This window comes from Ranitomeya variabilis, chromosome 6 (genome assembly GCF_051348905.1).
Source record: "Ranitomeya variabilis isolate aRanVar5 chromosome 6, aRanVar5.hap1, whole genome shotgun sequence".
NCBI classification, from domain to species: Eukaryota; Metazoa; Chordata; class Amphibia; order Anura; family Dendrobatidae; genus Ranitomeya; species Ranitomeya variabilis.
The window spans coordinates 317,639,397-317,659,828 of NC_135237.1; the positions used below are offsets into that span (position 1 = coordinate 317,639,397).

The 20,432-nt window shown below is 43.6% G+C and overlaps 1 protein-coding gene across 2 annotated transcripts in view; it reads right to left on the reverse strand.

The window, feature by feature from the left end:
• The window catches only part of PIGN (phosphatidylinositol glycan anchor biosynthesis class N), a 477,253-nt gene that overhangs the window by 394,672 nt on the left and 62,149 nt on the right, over nt 1-20,432 (reverse strand). For both annotated transcript variants that reach the window (XM_077269733.1, XM_077269734.1), the window contains exon 9: nt 13,160-13,200. In XM_077269733.1, the coding sequence (XP_077125848.1) occupies nt 13,160-13,200 (41 nt within the window). The remainder of the gene's footprint in view (nt 1-13,159; nt 13,201-20,432) is intronic.

Here is a 20,432-nt window from a genome sequence, read left to right on the forward strand (position 1 = left end):
CTGTGGCTGGTGGATAAATCCTCCAGAAGATATTAGATCCAGTTGGATGAACACATAGGTGGGCTGCGCCTGCTGGAGTGAATGAATTCTTCAGAAATAATGATGAGGAAAATGCTTTTTATTCACAACACATTTCAACGCCGTATTGGCGTCTTTTTCAAGTGAAAAAAACAACGCATTGTGAATAAAAAGCCTTTTCCTCATCATCATTTCTGAGAATTGATTCACTGCAGCAGCACAGTCCCCCTACCTATTAATCTAAGTAGATCCAATTTTATCATGTAGTGGCATACGTAAGTTTTGTAGAGTGCATTAGGTTGGCATAAGCAAGTTGTGTAGTGTACATCAGGTTGGCATACGTGAGTTGTGAAGCGTGCACCAGGTTCACATATGTGAGTTGTGCAAGTCAGAAATTAATTTAGTAGTCTATGGATGTGTCATACAGTTTGAAGCATTTTTTTTATACCCAGGCCAGGATTGTTGGGGCAGGTGTTACATTGATAAGTGGTGTTGTTGTGCATCTTCCTTCTGTAACATACTTGGCACCTCTTTTGCGACTTTCCTTTCTTTGTGGTTTGAGGAACCTCACCGGGTGAATGTTGGCCTGGTATGATACGAGCACCCTCAGTTCTGGAAGTACTACCGCCTGCTCCTTCAAGACTCCAAACATTAGGGCTTTGATTACTACCTCCTGGAACTGAAGGTAGGTACAGGTCTGGCCTGCACATTGTGATAGCACGTAAGAATTGTACATTGCTATCTGTACGATATGCACGGCCAATTTCTTGTACCACACCTTGCCTTTTCTCATGGCACTGTATGGCTTGAGGACTTGATCAGAAAGATCAGTTCCCCTCATGTTCTTGTTGTACCCGAGTACACAGTCTGATTAGGTGACCTGTGTGGAGATACCTTGTACAGCGGTGGGGGCGCTGCCATCACCATGTATGGTGGTCAAAAAAAGGACAACCCTCTGCTCTCACCCTTTCTGAGCAGCTGCCCAATTAGCATCTTAGGGAGGCCTCTCTGATTTTGGGGGACAGTACCACAGGTTACAGTAGCTCGCGCAGAGAGGGACCTGAAAAGTGGGATTATAGCATAAAAGTTATCTACATAGAAGCAAGAACCTTGATCCAGCAATGGGTGTACTTAATCCCACACAATTTTCCCACTCACTCCCAGGACTGTCGCTGGGCAACACTGAGCTCCCTTATTGGGCCTATTGGGTAGGCTAAGCCACTCCAGGACCTTGAAATGCTTCTTATGGAGCCACTGCTTAGTTGCCCTAGCTGTGTGTTTTGGGTCATTGGAATGCTCTCAGTGGGAAAACAAGATAATCATGCAGTTATGATACCTTTTAATTGTTAAAAAAAAATAAAATAAAGGATGTTACATAGCATTCTTTTTTCAATTGGCTAACATGGTACCAAACCCTTTTTTTCAGCTCATTGTCATGCTGGAAGCCATGCAGCCATGACCCATCTTCAATGCTCTTCCTGAAGAAAGGATGTTGTTGACCAAAATCTCACGATACATGACCCCATCCATCCTCCCTTCAATACAGTGCAGTTGTCCTGTCCACTTTGCATAAAAGCATCCCCAAAGTATGACGTTTCCTCCACCATGCTTCACGGTTGGGACAGTGTTCTTGGGGTTGTACTCATCCTTCTTCCTCCAAACATGGCGAGTGGAGTTGATACCAAAAAGTTCTATTTTGGTCTCATCTGACCACATGACATTCTCCCATGCCTCCACTGGATCATCCAGATGGTCATTTGCGAACTTCAAACAGGCCTGGACATGTGCTGGTGTGAGCAGGAAGACATTGCGTGCAATGCAGGATTTTAATCCATGACGGCGTAGTCTGTTACTAACAAGAATGTTTGCGTCTGTGGTCCCAGCTCTCTTCAGGTCATTGACCAGGTCCTCCAGTGTAGTTCTGGGCTGATTGATGGTCTTTCTCAGAATCATCCTTACCCCACAAAGCGAGAGCTTGCATGGAGCCCCAGACCGAGGAACACTGACAGGCATCTTTGTGTTTCTTCCATTTTCTAATAATTGTGCCAACAGTTGTTGCTTTCTTGGCATGTGGCAGGGCTCTGAAGGAAGATGATCTTGCAATGCAGAGTTTGCTGGAATAGGTTTTAGTAGCCATGTCACATTTGAAGAGCCCTTGGTGTACAAACTCTGTGAAAGCCCAAAAAGTGATCTTATTTTGAAAAATACACACCACAAGGAATACATATATTTGTGTAGTGAGTATTTGACACCAAAAGTATACTGTGTAATGAACTGTGAAGATGAATATGTAAACAAAAATCAGAACTTTATTTTTACTTTTAGCTCAATTTTTTATATTTAAAAAAACAGGCAATAGGAGAAAATGCTCCCCACAATTTGTTACACAACATATTTTGATATGCTTTTGGGGCATTATCACTTTTACAGAGCTCCCGAGGTACCAACATAGTGGAAATCGTCCCTGCATGACCCCTCAATTGTAGTAAGCGCATTTCAGATGAATAAAAAGATTTCCAGGATCCTTGTCCAATCAGTACGACATGGCATTCAGTCTAGGTACTTGGAAACTTCCTCATCTGGCACTTGAATGCCAACACTAGTCTTTAGGACTCAATCAATGAAATGACATGCATCAGTCCTAGAGGTCACGGGGACCTTGTAAACACCAGGGAAACCTAGGATTTCATTATTTGAGAGGCAAATGAGGAAGTTCACAGGACCCTGGTTTGGTTGCCACACAGTACCAACATTAAACACACAGCCGACTCCCAACAGAGAAGTCAAAGATTGTTTAATACGATCTCTGCCTTCTCAATTGCGGTATACCTAGCACTGAACAATTGCCATGTATACGCTGTTGGTATTTCCTCCTCCAGTTCCAGTGATCATAACATTGTTGGATGTAGGGAGAGAGCTGGAACTTTTGGGGTCTAGAAGACCCATTCATTTATGCTAGGCAGGCAAGATGCTGAATTTCCTCTGTAACTAGAACTGATATACCAGTTGCAGAGGATATTATGCAATAAAAATTTATTAATCTGTTAAAATTCACCCCTCTCCCACTCCAAAGGTATTTTATGAATTTATAGGGAGCACAGTGTGTGTAAAATAAATAAAAGAGAGAGAGAAAAAAAGAAAAAAAAAAAAACACCATCTATCCTTATTTATGTTTCTAACCAATCTCCTGCTGAAAATAAGAATGTTTTGTAACAGTCCTTGTTTGATTTTTTTTTCACCAATGTGATCTACTGTTTGCGTACTTCCATTCATAGCAGACCTGGTCACCATTGTTAGTCCTACAGCTGAACAAGCAACTACCAGCGCCATATGATCACATCCTGCAAGGGTTGGAGGGTAGTAATTGGGGGATAGCTGGGAGGTCCTCCATGCTATAGTCACTAAGGGAAGTTGTCCACTTTTTTTTTTTTTTTACTTAAACGTGCGTACTTTGAGATAAAAATAAATTTTGCTTTCAGGTTTCATTAAAAATTTTACAAAGTTTGGCTTTCACAAGCTCTTTGTTTCCCTGCTCCTTAAACTTGGATGCAGTCTGTAGACATAAATCAGATGAGAGGTGCTCAGTAAAAGAAAGATAAAAGTTACTAAATTAGAATGAGCTCACTGTCAAGATTTTCACTGATCTTCTGCAGCTAGCAATAGTCAGTGCAGAACAGAGGCTATAGAAGGCAATTCGTGGAAAATCTTTAATAAAACTCAATAGCAAAAAATTAATTTTAGTCCCAAATACGAAAAAGAAAAATTTCTTCAAAGATGGACAACATCCTGACTGTGATCAAAGATCCTTCTGTTGTCATCTTAGTAATATTTTAGTCTTCAGTTTTTTGGTTATACCGTATTTTTTGGACCATAAGACGCACTTTTTTCCCAAATTTTTTTTGGGGAAAATGGGTGTGTGTCTTATGGTCATAATATACTTACAAATCCTGTGGCTGTGGCGGCAGTCCCGATGCAGCCTCCCAGGCTGGGGCTATGTGGTGTGGTGGTGGCGAGCTGTGCTCTGGGGCAGTGGCAGTGGCTCTCTGTGCTCCTCAAGGACAATAAAATTTATCTTGCTGATAAATTCCTTTTTTCCTGGCGGTTTTTCATCCAACCAATGCATTGCGATAAGCTTTCTCGCAGCATACAACAATCTTGCGATAGTCAGCCTTCCACACTCATCCGTAGCAATATCATCCATACAGCCCAAAAGGCAAGTCAGCGGGTTACGCACCACATCTACTCCTGTCACCTCCTGGATCAAGTTAAGCACCTTCCCCCAAAAGGGTTGCAGGTGAGCACACGACCACATCATATGTAGCAGATCAGCGACTTCCTCACCACACCTGGGACATTTTGAGTCACCTCTCAGTCCTGCCTTCATCATCTATACAGGGGTCCTATATACCCTATACTCCAGGTATAGCTGTGACACCCTCTTAGCCTCACTCAGGGAAGCCCTGGGGATATATTGAAGTATGGACTCCCACTGGGACTCCGACAAGGGGCCCATGTCCGCCACCAATTTCTCCTTAATCCTTAATGGATGCTTCAATAAAAAGGTATCCATCAGACCCCTGTACATCAAGGTAATGAACCCCCTCGTACTCCTCCGAGACCCAATAAGGTTCAACATGCTATCTGACTGCAGAATCACACGCGACCCCTCATTTTGACAGTTTAGGTTGTGTCTCAACTGCAGGTACTGAAAAAACGTCTTCTGGGGCAAAGAAAACTCGGTCCTAAGTGTCTCGAATGTTTTGATAACATCCCCATCAAGCAACTGAGACACGAACCAAATGCCAATGCGCCTCCACTGACCGAACCCCCGCAATCTCGTAAGCTCTGCAAATCTAGGATCAAACCAAATTGGCGTATATCTCGTAAATTCCGTTACTCCCCTCCATTGCTTAACTTTCTGCCAGACTTTCCCCAGCATAGCTATTGTTGGGAATTTTTCGGGGATAATTCTGAATCTACCTGCTTTAAGACTGGCTAACAATGGGCCTTTCCCTGCCGCGTGTTCAATGATTATCCCCGCTGAAGAGCTTTGTTCTGGTTCTCCCCAACCTACCATGTGCTGGCACTGAGATGCTATATAGTAGATCCATGGATTAGGGACCGCCAGACCACCCTCATCCTTTGCCCTTTGCAGATGTTCCAATTTGATGCGCGCCCGTCCACCCCTCCAAATTAAATCCCTAAATAGAGTATTGATCTTATAAAATTTACTCTGAGGTAGCCACACGGGAGCATTATGCAATATGTGGAGGAGCTGAGGCATAAGTATCATTTTGATCAAATTGGCTCTGCCTTCGACCGACAGAAATAGCTTCTTCCAGGCCCCAATCTTCTGCTGGAACTTCCCAAGCAAAGGAGTCAGGTTGAGCCGCACATAGTCCTCTATTTTGTCCGAAACCACGATGCCAAGATTTTTAAACTCATGTACTACTCTTAAGGGAACCCCAGGGTCTAGTGTCAGAGGAGCAGCCATGTCCATGGGCAACAACACAGACTTATCCCAGTTAATAGATAATCCGGAAAGAGCCCCAAATTTAGAAATACTGTTCATAAGGGCCCCCAAAGACTCCTGTGCATCCTCCAAGAACAATAACACGTCGTCCGCGTACAGGGCTATTTTTTCTTCATAGTTTCCATACCGAAACCCCTTTACGTCCCTGTCCCTTCGTATTGCCACCGCCATGGGCTCAACAGCAATTGCAAACAGCAGAGGAGACAAAGGGCACCCCTGCCGCGTTCCCCTATATAAAGGGAAATCCCCTGACAAGACTCCATTTACCCGTATACTGGCTCTTGGAGAAACATACATCAGCTGCATCCAACGTATAAACCTCTCACCAAAACCCATAGCCTTCATGACCGCCCACAAATACCGCCACTCCACACTATCAAACGCCTTAGCGGCGTCTGAAGACACCACAACCCTCCAACCCATAATATCTGCCTTTACCTGCATATTGAGAAACAATCGTCAAAGATTATATGCTGTAGAACTATTGGGCATAAATCCGGATAGGTCCAGATGTATTAGTGTCGTTATCACCTTGTTAAGACGGTTAGCCAACATCTTGGCCAAGATTTTAATATCTGTCGTTAATAACGAGATTGGGTGATAGGGTAAGGATCCCAGGGATCCAGCTTCTTGTTTTGGCAGGACAACAATTATTGCCTCCCGCGTGGACCTCGGCAGCTCCCCCTCCACCAGACCAGCAGCATACACCTCCAATAAGGCAGGAAGCAGTATCTCTTTATATTTTTTATACACCTCCCCCCGGGATCCCATCTACCCCCGGGGCTTTATCATTAGGCATAGAGACCAATGCGGCGTCAAGCTCCTCCAAATTAAACGGCTCCTCGGGAAGTCCCTGATCGGCCACTGAGAATCTGGGAAGCTGTACCCCTGTCAAGAAACCATCCACCTCCTCCATCGTTGATTGTACCCGCGATTTATAAAGATCTGAGTAATACTCCGTCATCACCTCCAAAATTGCTTTGCAACCAGTGTGCTCCTTCCCATCCCTTCCCTTCAAAGCGACTATATGTGTAGATCTCTCTGTGCCGTCACTATTCTGGAAAGGAGATGGCCCGCCCTGTCCCCCTCTTCAAAGTATTTAGCAGTTTGAAACATCCTCTTACATTCCGCTTTTTTCATTGCCATCTGACATACTATATTCTGCGCAACCTTCAACCTCCCCTGTGCCTCTGGGGATTGATCGTTGATTAATGCCTCCTCCAACTCTTGTATCAACATCTGATCCTTCCTGCCTGTTTCTGCCTTGATTCGGGATATCCCCTTAATACAGAGCCCTCTGAAATAGGCCTTCATGGCCTCCCATACCGTCAATACCGAAGCCGACCCAGCATTAATTTTGAAATATTCCTTAATTTCCCCCCCTATGTGTCCATCTAAATCAATAAGGTGTAGCCAGAACGGATTCAGCCTCCACATGCACCCCCTAGCAGGTACAGATCCCACTCCCTCAAGTATCACACTCATGGGGGAATGATCAGATATTGTTCTAGCCATATACAGGTCCTTCTCAAAAAATTAGCATATAGTGTTAAATTTCATTATTTACCATAATGTAATTATTACAATTAAACTTTCATATATTATAGATTCATTATCCACCAACTGAAATTTGTCAGGTCTTTTATTGTTTTAATACTGATGATTTTGGCATACAACTCCTGATAACCCAAAAAACCTGTCTCAATAAATTAGCATATCAAGAAAAGGTTCTCTAAATGACCTATTACCCTAATCTTCTGAATCAACTAATTAACTCTAAACACATGCAAAAGATACCTGAGGCTTTTAAAAACTCCCTGCCTGGTTCATTACTCAAAACCCCCATCATGGGTAAGACTAGCGACCTGACAGATGTCAAGAAGGCCATCATTGACACCCTCAAGCAAGAGGGTAAGACCCAGAAAGAAATTTCTCAACAAATAGGCTGTTCCCAGAGTGCTGTATCAAGGCACCTCAATGGTAAGTCTGTTGGAAGGAAACAATGTGGCAGAAAACGCTGTACAACGAGAAGAGGTGACCGGACCCTGAGGAAGATTGTGGAGAAGGACCGATTCCAGACCTTGGGGAACCTGAGGAAGCAGTGGACTGAGTCTGGCGTGTGCAGGAAATGGGCTACAGGTGCCGCATTCCCCAGGTAAAGCCACTTTTGAACCATAAACAGCGGCAGAAGCGCCTGACCTGGGCTACAGAGAAGCAGCACTGGACTGTTGCTAAGTGGTCCTAAGTACTTTTTTCTGATGAAAGCAAATTTTGCATGTCATTCGGAAATCAAGGTGCCAGAGTCTGGAGGAAGACTGGGGAGAAGGAAATGCCAAAATGCCTGAAGTCCAGTGTCAAGTACCCACAGTCAGTGATGGTGTGGGGTGCCATGTCAGCTGCTGGTGTTGGTCCACTGTGTTTCATCAAGGGCAGGGTCAATGCAGCTAGCTATCAGGAGATTTTGGAGCACTTCATGCTTCCATCGGCTGAAATGCTTTATGGAAATGAAGATTTCATTTTTCAGCACGACCTGGCACCTGCTCACAGTGCCAAAACCACTGGTAAATGGTTTACTGACCATGGTATTACTGTGCTCAATTGGCCTGCCAACTCTCCTGACCTGAACCCCATAGAGAATCTGTGGGATATTGTGAAGAGAAAGTTGAGAGACGCAAGACCCAACACTCTGGATGAGCTTAAGGCCGCTATTGAAGCATCCTGGGCCTCCATAACATCTCAGCAGTGTCACAGGCTGATTGCCTCCATGCCACGCCGCATTGAAGCAGTCATTTCTGCCAAAGGATTCCCGACCAAGTATTGAGTGCATAACTGAACATTATTATTTGATGGTTTTTTTGTTTGGTATTAAAAAACACTTTTATTTGATTGGTCGGGTGAAATATGCTAATTTATTGAGACAGGTTTTTTGGGTTATCAGGAGTTGTATGCCAAAATCATCAGTATTAAAACAATAAAAGACCTGACAAATTTCAGTTGGTGGATAATGAAGCTATAATATATGAAAGTTTAATTGTAATCATTACATTATGGTAAATAATGAAATTTAACACTATATGCTAATTTTTTGAGAAGGACCTGTATGTTACCTCCCCTACAAGGCCAGATCTATTCTTGACAAAGAAGCGAAAGAGGACGAAAAACATGCATACTTGTACACTTCAGGATGAGACATCCTCCATAAATCATACAGAGCAGTTTCCCTCAGGACGGCACCAAATGGTGTGCAATTACCACACAACTTCAATGGCTCTGGTCTCCCCCTATCCCAGTGTGCGTCCGGAATGTTGTTAAAGTCCCCTATTAGCAAAAACGGTATCCCCGGTGTCTCCTCCAATATTCCCAGAACTCTGTGGATAACCTTTCCACAATATGGTGGTGGAATATAAATTGAAACCAGCCACAGCAGACATCCATACAGTTTACAATGTAAACATACGAATCTACCCGACTGATCTATAACCACTTTGTGATACACAAAAGGTACCCCAGCACAGATGAGAATGCTGACCCCCCTGGAATATGCTGAATATGTGGCATGGTATCCCACCTGAACCCATCCCTTAGCCAGAAAATGCGTTCTTTCCTTCACCATATGAGTCTCCTGCAGACAGATCACTGACGGCTTGGCATCATTCAAAAATTTAAACACAGCTTGCCGCTTTACACCAGACGCCAAACCCCTGACATTCCAACTCACAATTCTCATTCTTCCAGACATTTTCCCTCCTCAGTACATATTATCCCACATTCTTTTATCCATTTGCGGCCGATGCCACAACCACAGTAACCAGGGTGATGTACATTATACAAATATTTCCCCAACCCCAAACCCCTCCCCCCACACAACAGAGAAACATCCCCAACAAATCCCCATCCCATCTTCCATCCCATCCTAACATGGAGGGGAGAGCGCACTTTATCCGGAACAGTCTGTTAACCCCGTCCAACAGTCCCGCCGCTTGTCCCAAACTATTGGGACTCACCCATGATTTGTGGATTTCAGCCTATTTAAATTTCAAAAACTCTAACCCCACCCCCCAGGAAAAAACTCGAGATCCAACAAGGGCCCATCTCCGCCTCATAAGAACACAAAAAAACAGGGGGGAAAAAGAGCCAGTGGATCCCTTCAAAAAAGGGCATAAAGAGAAACAAGAATAAGAAAGAACCGTTCTATCATCCCGCTGAATCCTCTTTATCCTCCGTGAAGAAGTGCACTTTCCCTTCAGCGACCACTCTTAGTTTGGCCGGATGTATCATCGAGTAATTGACGCTGATCTCCCTCAGCCTCTTGATATGGACAAATTTGGCTCTCTGCTTCTGCACCTCTATGGAGAAGTCCGGAAACATGGAAATCCTGGAACCATTTATCTGCAAATTCGGATTCTCTCTGGCAAGTCTGAGAATGGCATCTCTGTCACGGTAGTGCAAGACCTTGACTAGCACTTGTCTAGGACGATGCCCAGGGGGGAGGGGATACATAGGGATGCGGTGTGCTCTTTCAATAGCATACATCCGAGATAACTTGTCAGCTCCAATATGGTTTAGTAGCCATTTTTCAAAGAACTCTGTCGGAGCCGCGCCTTCTGTCTTTTCAGGTACCCCAATCAGCCGCACATTATTGCGCCTGGACCTATTTTCAAGGTCGTCCGCTTTCGCTTGTATGGCAGAAATCGCAGCACTTATGCGTTTTGTAGCCTTATGTGCCTTGGCAATATAGTCCTCAGCACTGCTGATGCGTTTTTCCGCCTCTCCCATCCTTTCCTTAGTCACGTGCAAGGAATGTTGCATTTTGGACATGTCCGCCTGCAGGACCCCCATCTGCGCAGCCATATTGGTGATAGTATTGAGACTGTATAAAACCACCTTAAACACATCCTTCAGAGTGGGCTCCTCAGGAATCTGCATTCCATTGATGCACAGTGCAGTGCCTTTCATGGTTCCCCTGCTCTCCTCCTCCTTTTCCTGCACACAAGAATGGCTCCCACCATCGCTGTCCTCTCCCTCCTCCTCCCTCAGCTCCTCCATATCTCCGTGCCCCACAGGCTTATCTTTCACCTTGCCTGTCACCGCTGGTCTCCGGATCTCCTCAGTCTGTCAGGCGAAGCGTTGCAGCCTGGCTGCTACATCTGCTCTCCTAGAATCTTCCCCCGCCATCACAGGCTCCTCTGTCAGCATTTCCTCCTGGCTGGCACCATCTTGGGGCTTTCTCTCCAGCTCCCCGCTGCCTTCCCGGAGCTCCTTCTGCCGGTCATTGCCCCGCAGGCACACAGATCCACAGGCAACACACCAGTCACGGATTCCCCAATGATTTCAGGTACCTGGCCCCAATTTTACAGGCTGCAATCCTGCATATAGCTTATACTGAGCGGTAGCTCCTGCCTCAGACGGCCGCTCACAACACATTCAGGCCACGACCCCCTGGGACTTTCCTTCATAATTAGACGCAGCACAGCCGTCACTCTGGGCCTGTGTGCGCTGCCTCCTCTTGCTGCATTATCGTCCCCGGTGCCTGCGCTGTAAGTACGAAGGGCAGCGCAACTGCGCACGCCCGGAAAAAAAACCTTACAGCCCAGGCGCCCGGGACGATAATGAAGCAAGAGGAGGCGGCGAGCACAGGCCCAGAGTGACGGCTGTGCTGCGTCTAATTAGGACGGAGAGTCCCGTCCCCGGGACGATTTCAGGGTATGTGGGGGCACATTTTATAAGTGTTTATTTCAGCGTGTGCAGGCGTTTGTAACTAAAAAGCCACCTTGTCAGAATGCAGCATTAGTGCTGCACAAGGTGGCTCTTTTAGTTACAAACACCTGGGGGGGGGTGACAGGTTCCCTTTAAACAACTGAGATGCAATTGAAGTTTTAATTATGCCCTTCACTGCCTTGGGATTTTCAGTTCTTGCGTTTTCATTTTTCTGCTCCCATTCTTCCCAGACCTTTTTAACTTTTTAATTTTTCTGGCAATATGGCCATGTGAGGCCTTGTTTTTGCAGGACAAGTTTTACTTTTTAATGACATCATTGATTTTGCCATATAGTGTACTGGAAAATGGGATAAAAAATTCCAAGTGCGGTGAAATTGCAAAAAAGTGTCTCTCATTTGGTCTGACATGCACTGTGTGAGCTGTGAGATCTTATATAGACAGGTGTGTGCCTTTCCAAATCATTCCCGATCAGTTTAACTAAACACAACTGGACTCCAATGAAGGAGTAGAATAATCTTAATAATAATCTTTATTTTTATGTAGCGCTAACATATTCCGCAGCGCTTTATAGACGTTATCATCGCTGTCCCCAATGGGGCTCACAATCTAAATTCCCTATCAGTATGTCTTTGGAATGTGGGAGGAAACTGGAGAACCCGGAGGAAACTCACACAAACACGGAGAGAACATACAAACTCTTTGCAGATGTTGTCCAAGGTGGGATTAGAACCCAGGACTCCAGCGCTGCAAGGCTGCTGTGCTAGCCACTGCGCCACCGTGCTGCACGGTAGAACCATCTCAAGGAGGATCACAAGGAAATGGACAGCATGTGACTTAAATATGAGTGTCTGAATACTTATGACCATGTGATATTTCAGTTTGTTTGTTTTTTATTGCATTTGCAAAAATGTCTACATTTCTGTTTTTTGGGGGTGCAGAGTGTACATTAATATGAAAAAAAATGAACTATTTTGAATTTACCAAATGGCTGCAATGAAACAGAGAGTGAAAGATTTAAAGGGGTTCTATTCTTACTTTTAAGGGTGATTAATGGTTTGCAACCTAAACTATGTATTTGCTCTCACGAAGTCTTCTTTTTGTGGGAGACTTAGATACTGATGTGATCTTTACTTTTTTTAAGTTCCCAAGCTCACTAGTGCACTCTTTTTTTGCAGAATGTACAAAACTGTTGATTTGGCACTCCTGACATTTCGGTTATCGCTCTGATAGATTTCTTTTTTACAGCCTAATGATGGTCTGTTTCGCTCCTTTGACCCCACGTTGTGTGTTCACAGGAACAGTTTTCAAATGCAAATGCCACATCTGGAATCAGCTCCATAACTTTTACCTGCTTAAAAGAAGATGGATTAACATGGGCCCATTACAGTGCTTATTGAGATAACTGCCAGTTTACTCTCTTTGAAAAAGAGGAAGCTACATATTGAAGAGCGGTAATTCCTGAACCCTTACTCCAATTTGGATGTGAGGCCCCTGAAAACAAAACTTAAAATCTGCACTTGAAGCCCATATTGATTATTATTTAGCTGTATCTTGAATATGTTTTGGTTAACAGCTAAAATGCCATACTTGTGTCACTGTCCATATATTTCTGAACCAAATTGGATGTCTAATGGTCCAAAAATATCACAGGAAAATATAACACAAATGACATCAGTGTTGAATCCATGTTCTCCGAAATTAACACTGTAATGAGTCGGAGAAGCAAAGCAATGATTTTTGGGGGCCTATAACAATAAGGTGTGGTGACAAAAACTGACAAACATTGATTAAAATCTGATCCGGCATACTAAAAATCACTCTGCTATTTTCACATATGAAAATCAAAGATGTTTGAATGAGCCCTAAGAAAGAAAAAACCCAACTTTGTACCTGGCTGACATCAAGTCTTTTCAAGTTTGACAAATTCCATTCTGAAAATAAAAAAAACACACAGGTTAGCATTAATATTATTATCATCAAGACTTATGGTTTGCTTGCTTTGATTATTATTCACACGCTTCACCACCCAGACTATTTTTACCTTCCTGACCAGGACAATTTTTTTAAAATTCTGACCAAATGTAAACTTTATGAGGTAATAACTTACAAATTGCTTAAACATATCCCAGTGACTCTAAATCTGTTATTTGTGACATGTTGTACTTATTATTAGTGGTAAATTTTGGTCAATATAATTTGTATTTATGAAAATATACAAACATTGACAAAAAAAAAATTGAAAATTTTGCAATTTTCAACCTTTGAATTTTTATGCCCTTAAACCAGTTAGCTATGCCACACAAAATAGCTAATAAATAACATTTCCCACATGTCTGCTTTACATCACCATCGTTTTTTAACCCCTTCACCCCCGGAGCTTCTTTCAGTTTTGGGTTTTCGTTTTTCGCTCCCCTCCTTTCCAGAGCCATAACTTTTTTATTTTTCCATCAATATGGCCACATGAGGGCTTATTTTTTTGCAGGACAAGTTGTACTTTTGAACGACGTCATTGGTTTTACCATATCATGTACTAGAAAACGGGCAAAAAATTCCAAGTGAAGTGAAATTGCAAAAAAGTGCAATCCCACACTGGTTTTTTGGTTGGCTTTTTTGCTAGGTTCACTACATGCTAAAACTGACCTGCCATTATGATTCTCCAGGTCATTACGAGTTCATAGACACCAAGTATGTCTTGGCTATTTTTTATGTAAGTGGTGAAAAAAAAATCTAAACTTTGATAAAAAAAAAAAAAAGTTGCGCAAATCTTCCGATACCTGTAGCGTCTACATTTTTCGGGATCTCGGGTCGGGTGAGGGCATATTTTTTGTGTGCCGAGATGAAGATTTTAGTGATACCATTTTGGTGCAGATATGTTCTTTTGATCACCCGTTATTGCATTTTAATGCAATGTTGCAGCAAACAAAAAAACGTAATTCTGGAGTTTTTAATTTTTTTCTTGCTATGACGTTTAGCGATCAGGTTAATTTTAGGGGCATCTGCCATCGGGCGTACTGTTCCATCCGATGGCAGAAAGGGGTTAAACAATTTTTTTTTTGTTGGGAAGTTGGAAGGGTTAAAAGTTTATCATCAAATTATCATTTTTCCAACAAATTTTACAAAACTATTCTTTTGGGGAAGAACATCACGTTTGAAGTTATTTTGAGGGGCCTATATGACAGAAAATATCCAAAAGTGACACTATTTTAAAAACTATACCCCTCAAAGTGATTACAAACAGATTCAAGAAGTTTATTAAACTTTAAGGGCTTCCCAGAAATTAAAGCAATGTGTAAGGAAAAAAATGAAATTGGATTTTCCACTTAGATTTTGAGTGGGATTCCAAATCCAGACCTCCATTGGTTAATAAATTTGATTTCCATTGATGATTTTTGTGTGATTTTGTTGTCAGCACATTCAACTTTGTACAGAACAAAGTATTCAATGAGAATATTTCATTCATTCAGATCTAGGATGTGTTATTTGAGTGTTCCCTTTATTTTTTTTGAGCAATATATATGAGCACATTAGACTTAACATCGCATAATAAACTATTTTGCAACTTCCTAATATAAAAATAATAATAATAATAATTTTTATTTATATAGCGCCAACATATTCCGCAGCGCTTTACAACTTATAGAGGGGACTTGTACAGACAATAGACATTACAGCATAACAGAAATCACAGTTCAAAATAGATACCAGGAGGAATGAGGGCCCTGCTCGCAAGCTTACAAACTATGAGGAAAAGGGGAGACACGAGAGGTGGATGGTAACAATTGCTTTAGTTATTTGGACCAGCCATAGTATAAGGCTCGGGTGTTCATGTAAAGCTGCATGAACCAGTTAACAGCCTAAGTATGTAGCAGTACAGACACAGAGGGCTATTAACTGCATAAAGTGTATGAGAACACGATGCAAGGAACCTGATTATGTGTTTTGTTTTTTTTTTTCTATTTTTAATAGGCCACACAGGGATAGTTAAGTTAATGCGTTGAGGCGGTAGGCCAGTCTGAACAAATGCGTTTTTAGGGCACGCTTAAAACTGTGGGGATTGGGGATTAATGGTATTAACCTAGGTAGTGTATTCCAAAGAATCGGCGCAGCACGTGTAAAGTCTTGGAGACGGGAGTGGGAGGTTCTGATTATTGAGGATGCTAACCTGAGGTCATTAGCGGAGCGGAGGGCACGGGTAGGGTGGTGCTGAGCCATGGAGTGCTTTGTGGATGAGGGTAGTAGTTTTGTACTGGATTCTGGAGTGGATGGGTAGCCAGTGTAATGACTGGCACAAGGTAGAGGCATCGGTGTAACGGTTGGTGAGGAATATGATCCTGGCAGCAGCATTCAGGACAGATTGGAGCGGGGAGAGTTTGGTAAGAGGGAGGCCGATTAGTAGAGAGTTACAATAGTCCAGACGGGAATGAATAAGAGAAACAGTAAGAGTTTTTGCAGAGTCGAAAGTAAGAGAAGGGCGAATTCTAGAAATGTTTTTGAGATGCAGATAAGAGCGAGCCAGTGATCGGATGTGGGGGGGTGAATGAAAGCTCGGAATCAAGGATGACCCCAAGGCAGCGGGCATGTTGCTTTGGAGTAATGATTGAACCGCACACGGAGATGGCAATGTCAGGCAAAGGTAGGTTAGTAGAGGGAGAGAACACGAGGAGTTCAGTTTTTGACAGGTTCAGTTTCAGATAGAGGGAGGACATGATGTTAGAGACAGCGGTAAGACAATCACTGGTGTTTTCTAAGAAGGTCGGAGTGAAAGCAGGAGAAGAGGTGTATAATTGGGTGTCATCAGCATAGAGATGGTACTGGAACCCAAATCTACTGATTGTTTGTCCAATAGGGGCAGTATACAAAGAAAAGAGGAGGGGGCCTAGGACTGATCCTTGAGGAACCCCAACAGTAAGGGGAAGGTGAGAGGAGGAGGAACCAGCAAAACATACAGAGAAGGATCGGTCAGAGAGATAGGAGGAGAACCAAGAGAGAACGGTGTCCTTGATGCCGATGGAGCGGAGCATAGTGAGGAGGAGCTGATGATCCACAGTGTCGAATGCTGCGGAGAGATCCAAGAGAAATAGCATGGAGTAGTGACCATTAGATTTAGCTGTTAGTAGGTCATTAGAGACTTTAGTGAGGGCAGTTTCAGTAAAGTGTAAAGAGCGGAAGCCAGATTGAAGAGGGTCGAGAAGAGATTTATCTGAGACATAGCGGGTAAGACGGGAGTGGACCAGGCGTTCCAGGAGTTTAGAGATGAAGGGAAGATTAGAGACAGGTCTATAATTAGCGGCACAGTTTTGGTCGAGGGAGGGTTTTTTAAGTAATGGATGTATGATGGCATGCTTAAATGAGGAGGGAAAAATACCGGAAGTGAGGGAAAGGTTGAATATTTTTGTTATGTGAGAGGTGACAGCCGGGGAAAGGGACTGGAGGAGATGTGACGGAATGGGGTCACTGGTGCAAGTGGTCGGGCGAGAAGATGCAAGGAGCCTGCTTACTTCTTCTTCAGTAACTGGTTCAAAGTCAGAGAGTGAACTAGATGCAGTGGGGGAGGGAGGACAGTGCCTGGTATGAAGAGATTGGGAGATGATTTCCTGTCGAATGTGGTCAGTTTTTTCTTTGAAGTAATTGGCCAGATCGTCAGCGCGGAGATCTGTGGTTGGGGCCTGCTCTCTTGGGTTGAGTAGGGACTGGAAAGTGTCGAAGAGACGTTTAGGGTTATTGGACAGTGAGGTGATGAGGGTGTTGAAATAGGTTTGTTTGGAGAGGTGAAGGGCAGAGTTGTATGTTTTTAGCATGAACTTATAATGGATGAAATCTTCGGGTAGATTAGATTTTCTCCACAGACGTTCGGCGCACCTGGAGCATCGCTGCAGGAAGCGTGTTTGCAGCGTGTGCCACGGTTGTCGCCGTCTGTGTCGAGTTGCTCTATGTATAGGAGGAGCAGCTTCGTCCAGGGCACTTTGCAGGGTTTCATTGTAATGGTTCAGAGCAGAATCAGGACATGAGATGGAGATTGGGGCCAATGAGGACTGCAAGTTCTTCATAAGTTTCTGGGTGTTAATGGCCTGTATGTTTCTATAAGTGTGGAAAGTGGGGGTGACCTAAGTGGGATGGCAGTTCTTGATAGAGAATGAAAGAAGGTTGTGGTCAGAGAGCGGGAGAGGGGTGTTTGTGAAATCATCCACTGAGCAAAGTCGGGAGAAGACCAAGTCAAGGGAGTTTCCATCTTCATGCGTTGGAGAGTTAGTATGCTGCGAGAGGCCGAAAGACGAGGTTAGAGATAAAAGGTGAGAAGCAGACGGGGAAAGGGGAGAAGCAATGGGGATGTTGAAATCACCCATGATAAGGGTGGGGGTGTCACAGGAGAGAAAGTGTGGAAGCCAGGTGGCAAAGTGATCCAGGAACTGATGAGAGGGGCCAGGAGGACGATACACCACCGCCACTCGCATGGAGAAGGGGACGTAGAGTCTGACAGCATGGACCTCAAAGGAAGGGAATACAAGTGAGGGTACTTGGGGGATAACTTGAAGGTACATTTGGGTGAAAGGAGCAGACCAACGCCTCCACCTGCTCTGTTGTCTGATCTTGGGGTATGAGAAAAGTGTAGTCCACCATAGGAGAGAGCAGCAGCAGCGGTTGTGTCTGACTGCTGGATCCAGGTTTCAGTAAGAGCCAGGAGATTAAGAGCCTTAGAAAGGAAGTAATCATGGGTGAAGGAGAGTTTATTACACACAGAGCGAGAATTCCAAACAGCACAATTGAAAGAGACAGAAGGCATGCATGGAATATTAATAAGGTTAGAGGGGTTTCTGGGTGTAGCAGTTGGGAGGTTTGACTGGCTATAACATGGGGGGCCGGGGTTTGGAGAGATGTCTCCAGCGCCTAGGAGAAGGAGGATAGAGTGAGCAGATGGTTAAGTGATTTGTGAGAGCGTCTTTTGTGTTGGATGGTGGGACTGAATGGATCTGCGCTGTTAAGCAATGTGAACAGAGCATGAGTGCTATACATAGGAGAGGCAAGGACAGAGGGGCCGACATGGATGGAGTTTATGCAAGGGCGGTGAGTGAATGCAGCAGCCAGGATATAGATTATACAGATACATATGGTGTGTATTTGTTCTGCTTCAAGTGAATAGGCAGTAGGTTTAGATTGTCTTACCTGTCTCCTGCCCTGTCTAACTGCCATGTTATAACTGCGTCATACTTAGAAAAAAAATATACTTTGAAAAAAAAGTACACGAATAATAGTGCACGAATGCACCCCTGCATGAATGCATCCCCAAGCTATGTCTACATTTATAGAAGGCTAGCTAATATAGCTGGAGCTTCAACTTCCCATAATTTTAAAAATTTCTGTTTATAATCAGGGAATGGAAACATTCTGAAAACCCGTCTGGCCTTATGAGGCTCAGACAGGTTCATGGCTGAATATATGTATCAAGATTAGTTTTCCCATCTGATCAGCACACTGAAGGGGTTACTGCATGCCAGAGAAAGGCATGGCCCTTTCCTTGTGCACACAAGCACAGCAATGCACACACTAGTGTGGCTGTGCCTGGTACTGTAGCTCTCTGTGCCCGGTACCGCAGCTCTCTGTGCCCGGTACCGCAGCTCAGTTTCTCCATCGAATAATTTACAAAAAATGGAACATTGTACTTGGTGGATTAGGTATTCAGCTGTAGACTTGTAGGAACAATCACTTGCTCTGAACTCTTGAAACTTTCACTTTATATATTACATTGCAGAGACAAGGTGACATAACAAATGACCCTCACAGTGATCTAGGACATTTCAGTCTGGCTTGCAGTCCAAACATGCATTAAGATTCACTGGCTTCCTGTCCTGTTTCAAGAAAATATATATTATCTGTAAGGCTGCTAGAAAAGCAGAGTATCCTACAAAAGGAGAAGGCTGCTCTATGGGGAACTTGTCTTATTGAAAAGTGTATCTGATCTGCAGGCAGGATGTCATAGAGCAGAAGGAGATGATCAGATTGATTTACATTTTCATGGGAATATTCCAGTAAAACTTTCACTTTATTCTTTGAAATCCCTGTTATTTTCATGTATAGTGGGCGGTCCTATCCAGTGATTGCCAGTCTTCCTTGCATGGCTGAGAATGTAGACACAGCTGTCAATCAATGAGTGGAACAGGCTGCCACGAGAGGTGGCGAGTTCTCCTTCAATGGAAGTCTTCAAAGAGAGACTTGACAGACATCTGTCTAAGATGGTTTAGTGAATCATGCAATGAGTAGGGGGTTGGACACGATGACCCTTGAAGGTTCGTTTCAACACTAACATTCTATCATCTCTAGTAGGACCTCCAATTGGACTTAAATATTTACAAACACGAAAGACTTCAATGAATGAAATGGAAGTTATACTGAATCGAACCTATTTAGCTCAGCTTCTCCTACTCTATATTATGCTGCCCACAGGTGAGACTGCATGTATAACATGACAGGTTCCCTTCCAGCTCCCGAGCCACAATATACAGATGCATCTCACAAAATTAGAATATCATCAAAAAGTTAATTTATTTCAGTTTTTAATACAAATAGTGAAACTCATATATTAGATAGAGTTATTACCAACAGAGTGATCCATTTCACGTGTTTATTTCTGTTAATGTTGATGATTATGGCTTACAGCCAATGAAAGCCCAAAACGTCATTATCTCAGTAAATTGGAATACTTTATAACACCAGCTTCAAAAAAATGATTTTAAAATGCGGACTGTTGGCCTACTGAAATGTATTTTCAGTAAATGCACTCAATACTTGGTCGGGGCTCCTTTTGCATCTTACTGCATCAATGCGGCGTGGCCTGGAGACAATCAGCCTGTGGCACAGATGAGGGGTTATGGGAGCCCAGGTTGCTTTGATAACAGCCTTCAGCTCGTCTGCATTGTTGGGTCTGGTGTCTCTCATCTTCCTCTTGACAATACCCCTTAGATTCTCTATGGGGTTAAGGTCAGGCGAGTTTGCTGGCCAATCAAGCACAGTGATACTGTTGTTTATAAACTAGGTATTGGTACTCTTGGCAGTACGGATAGGTGCCAAGTCATGCTGGAGAATGAAATTTACATCTTCAAAAACCTTGTCGGCAGAGGGAAGCATCAAGTGTTCTAAAATTTCCTGGTAGATGTCTGCATTGACTTTG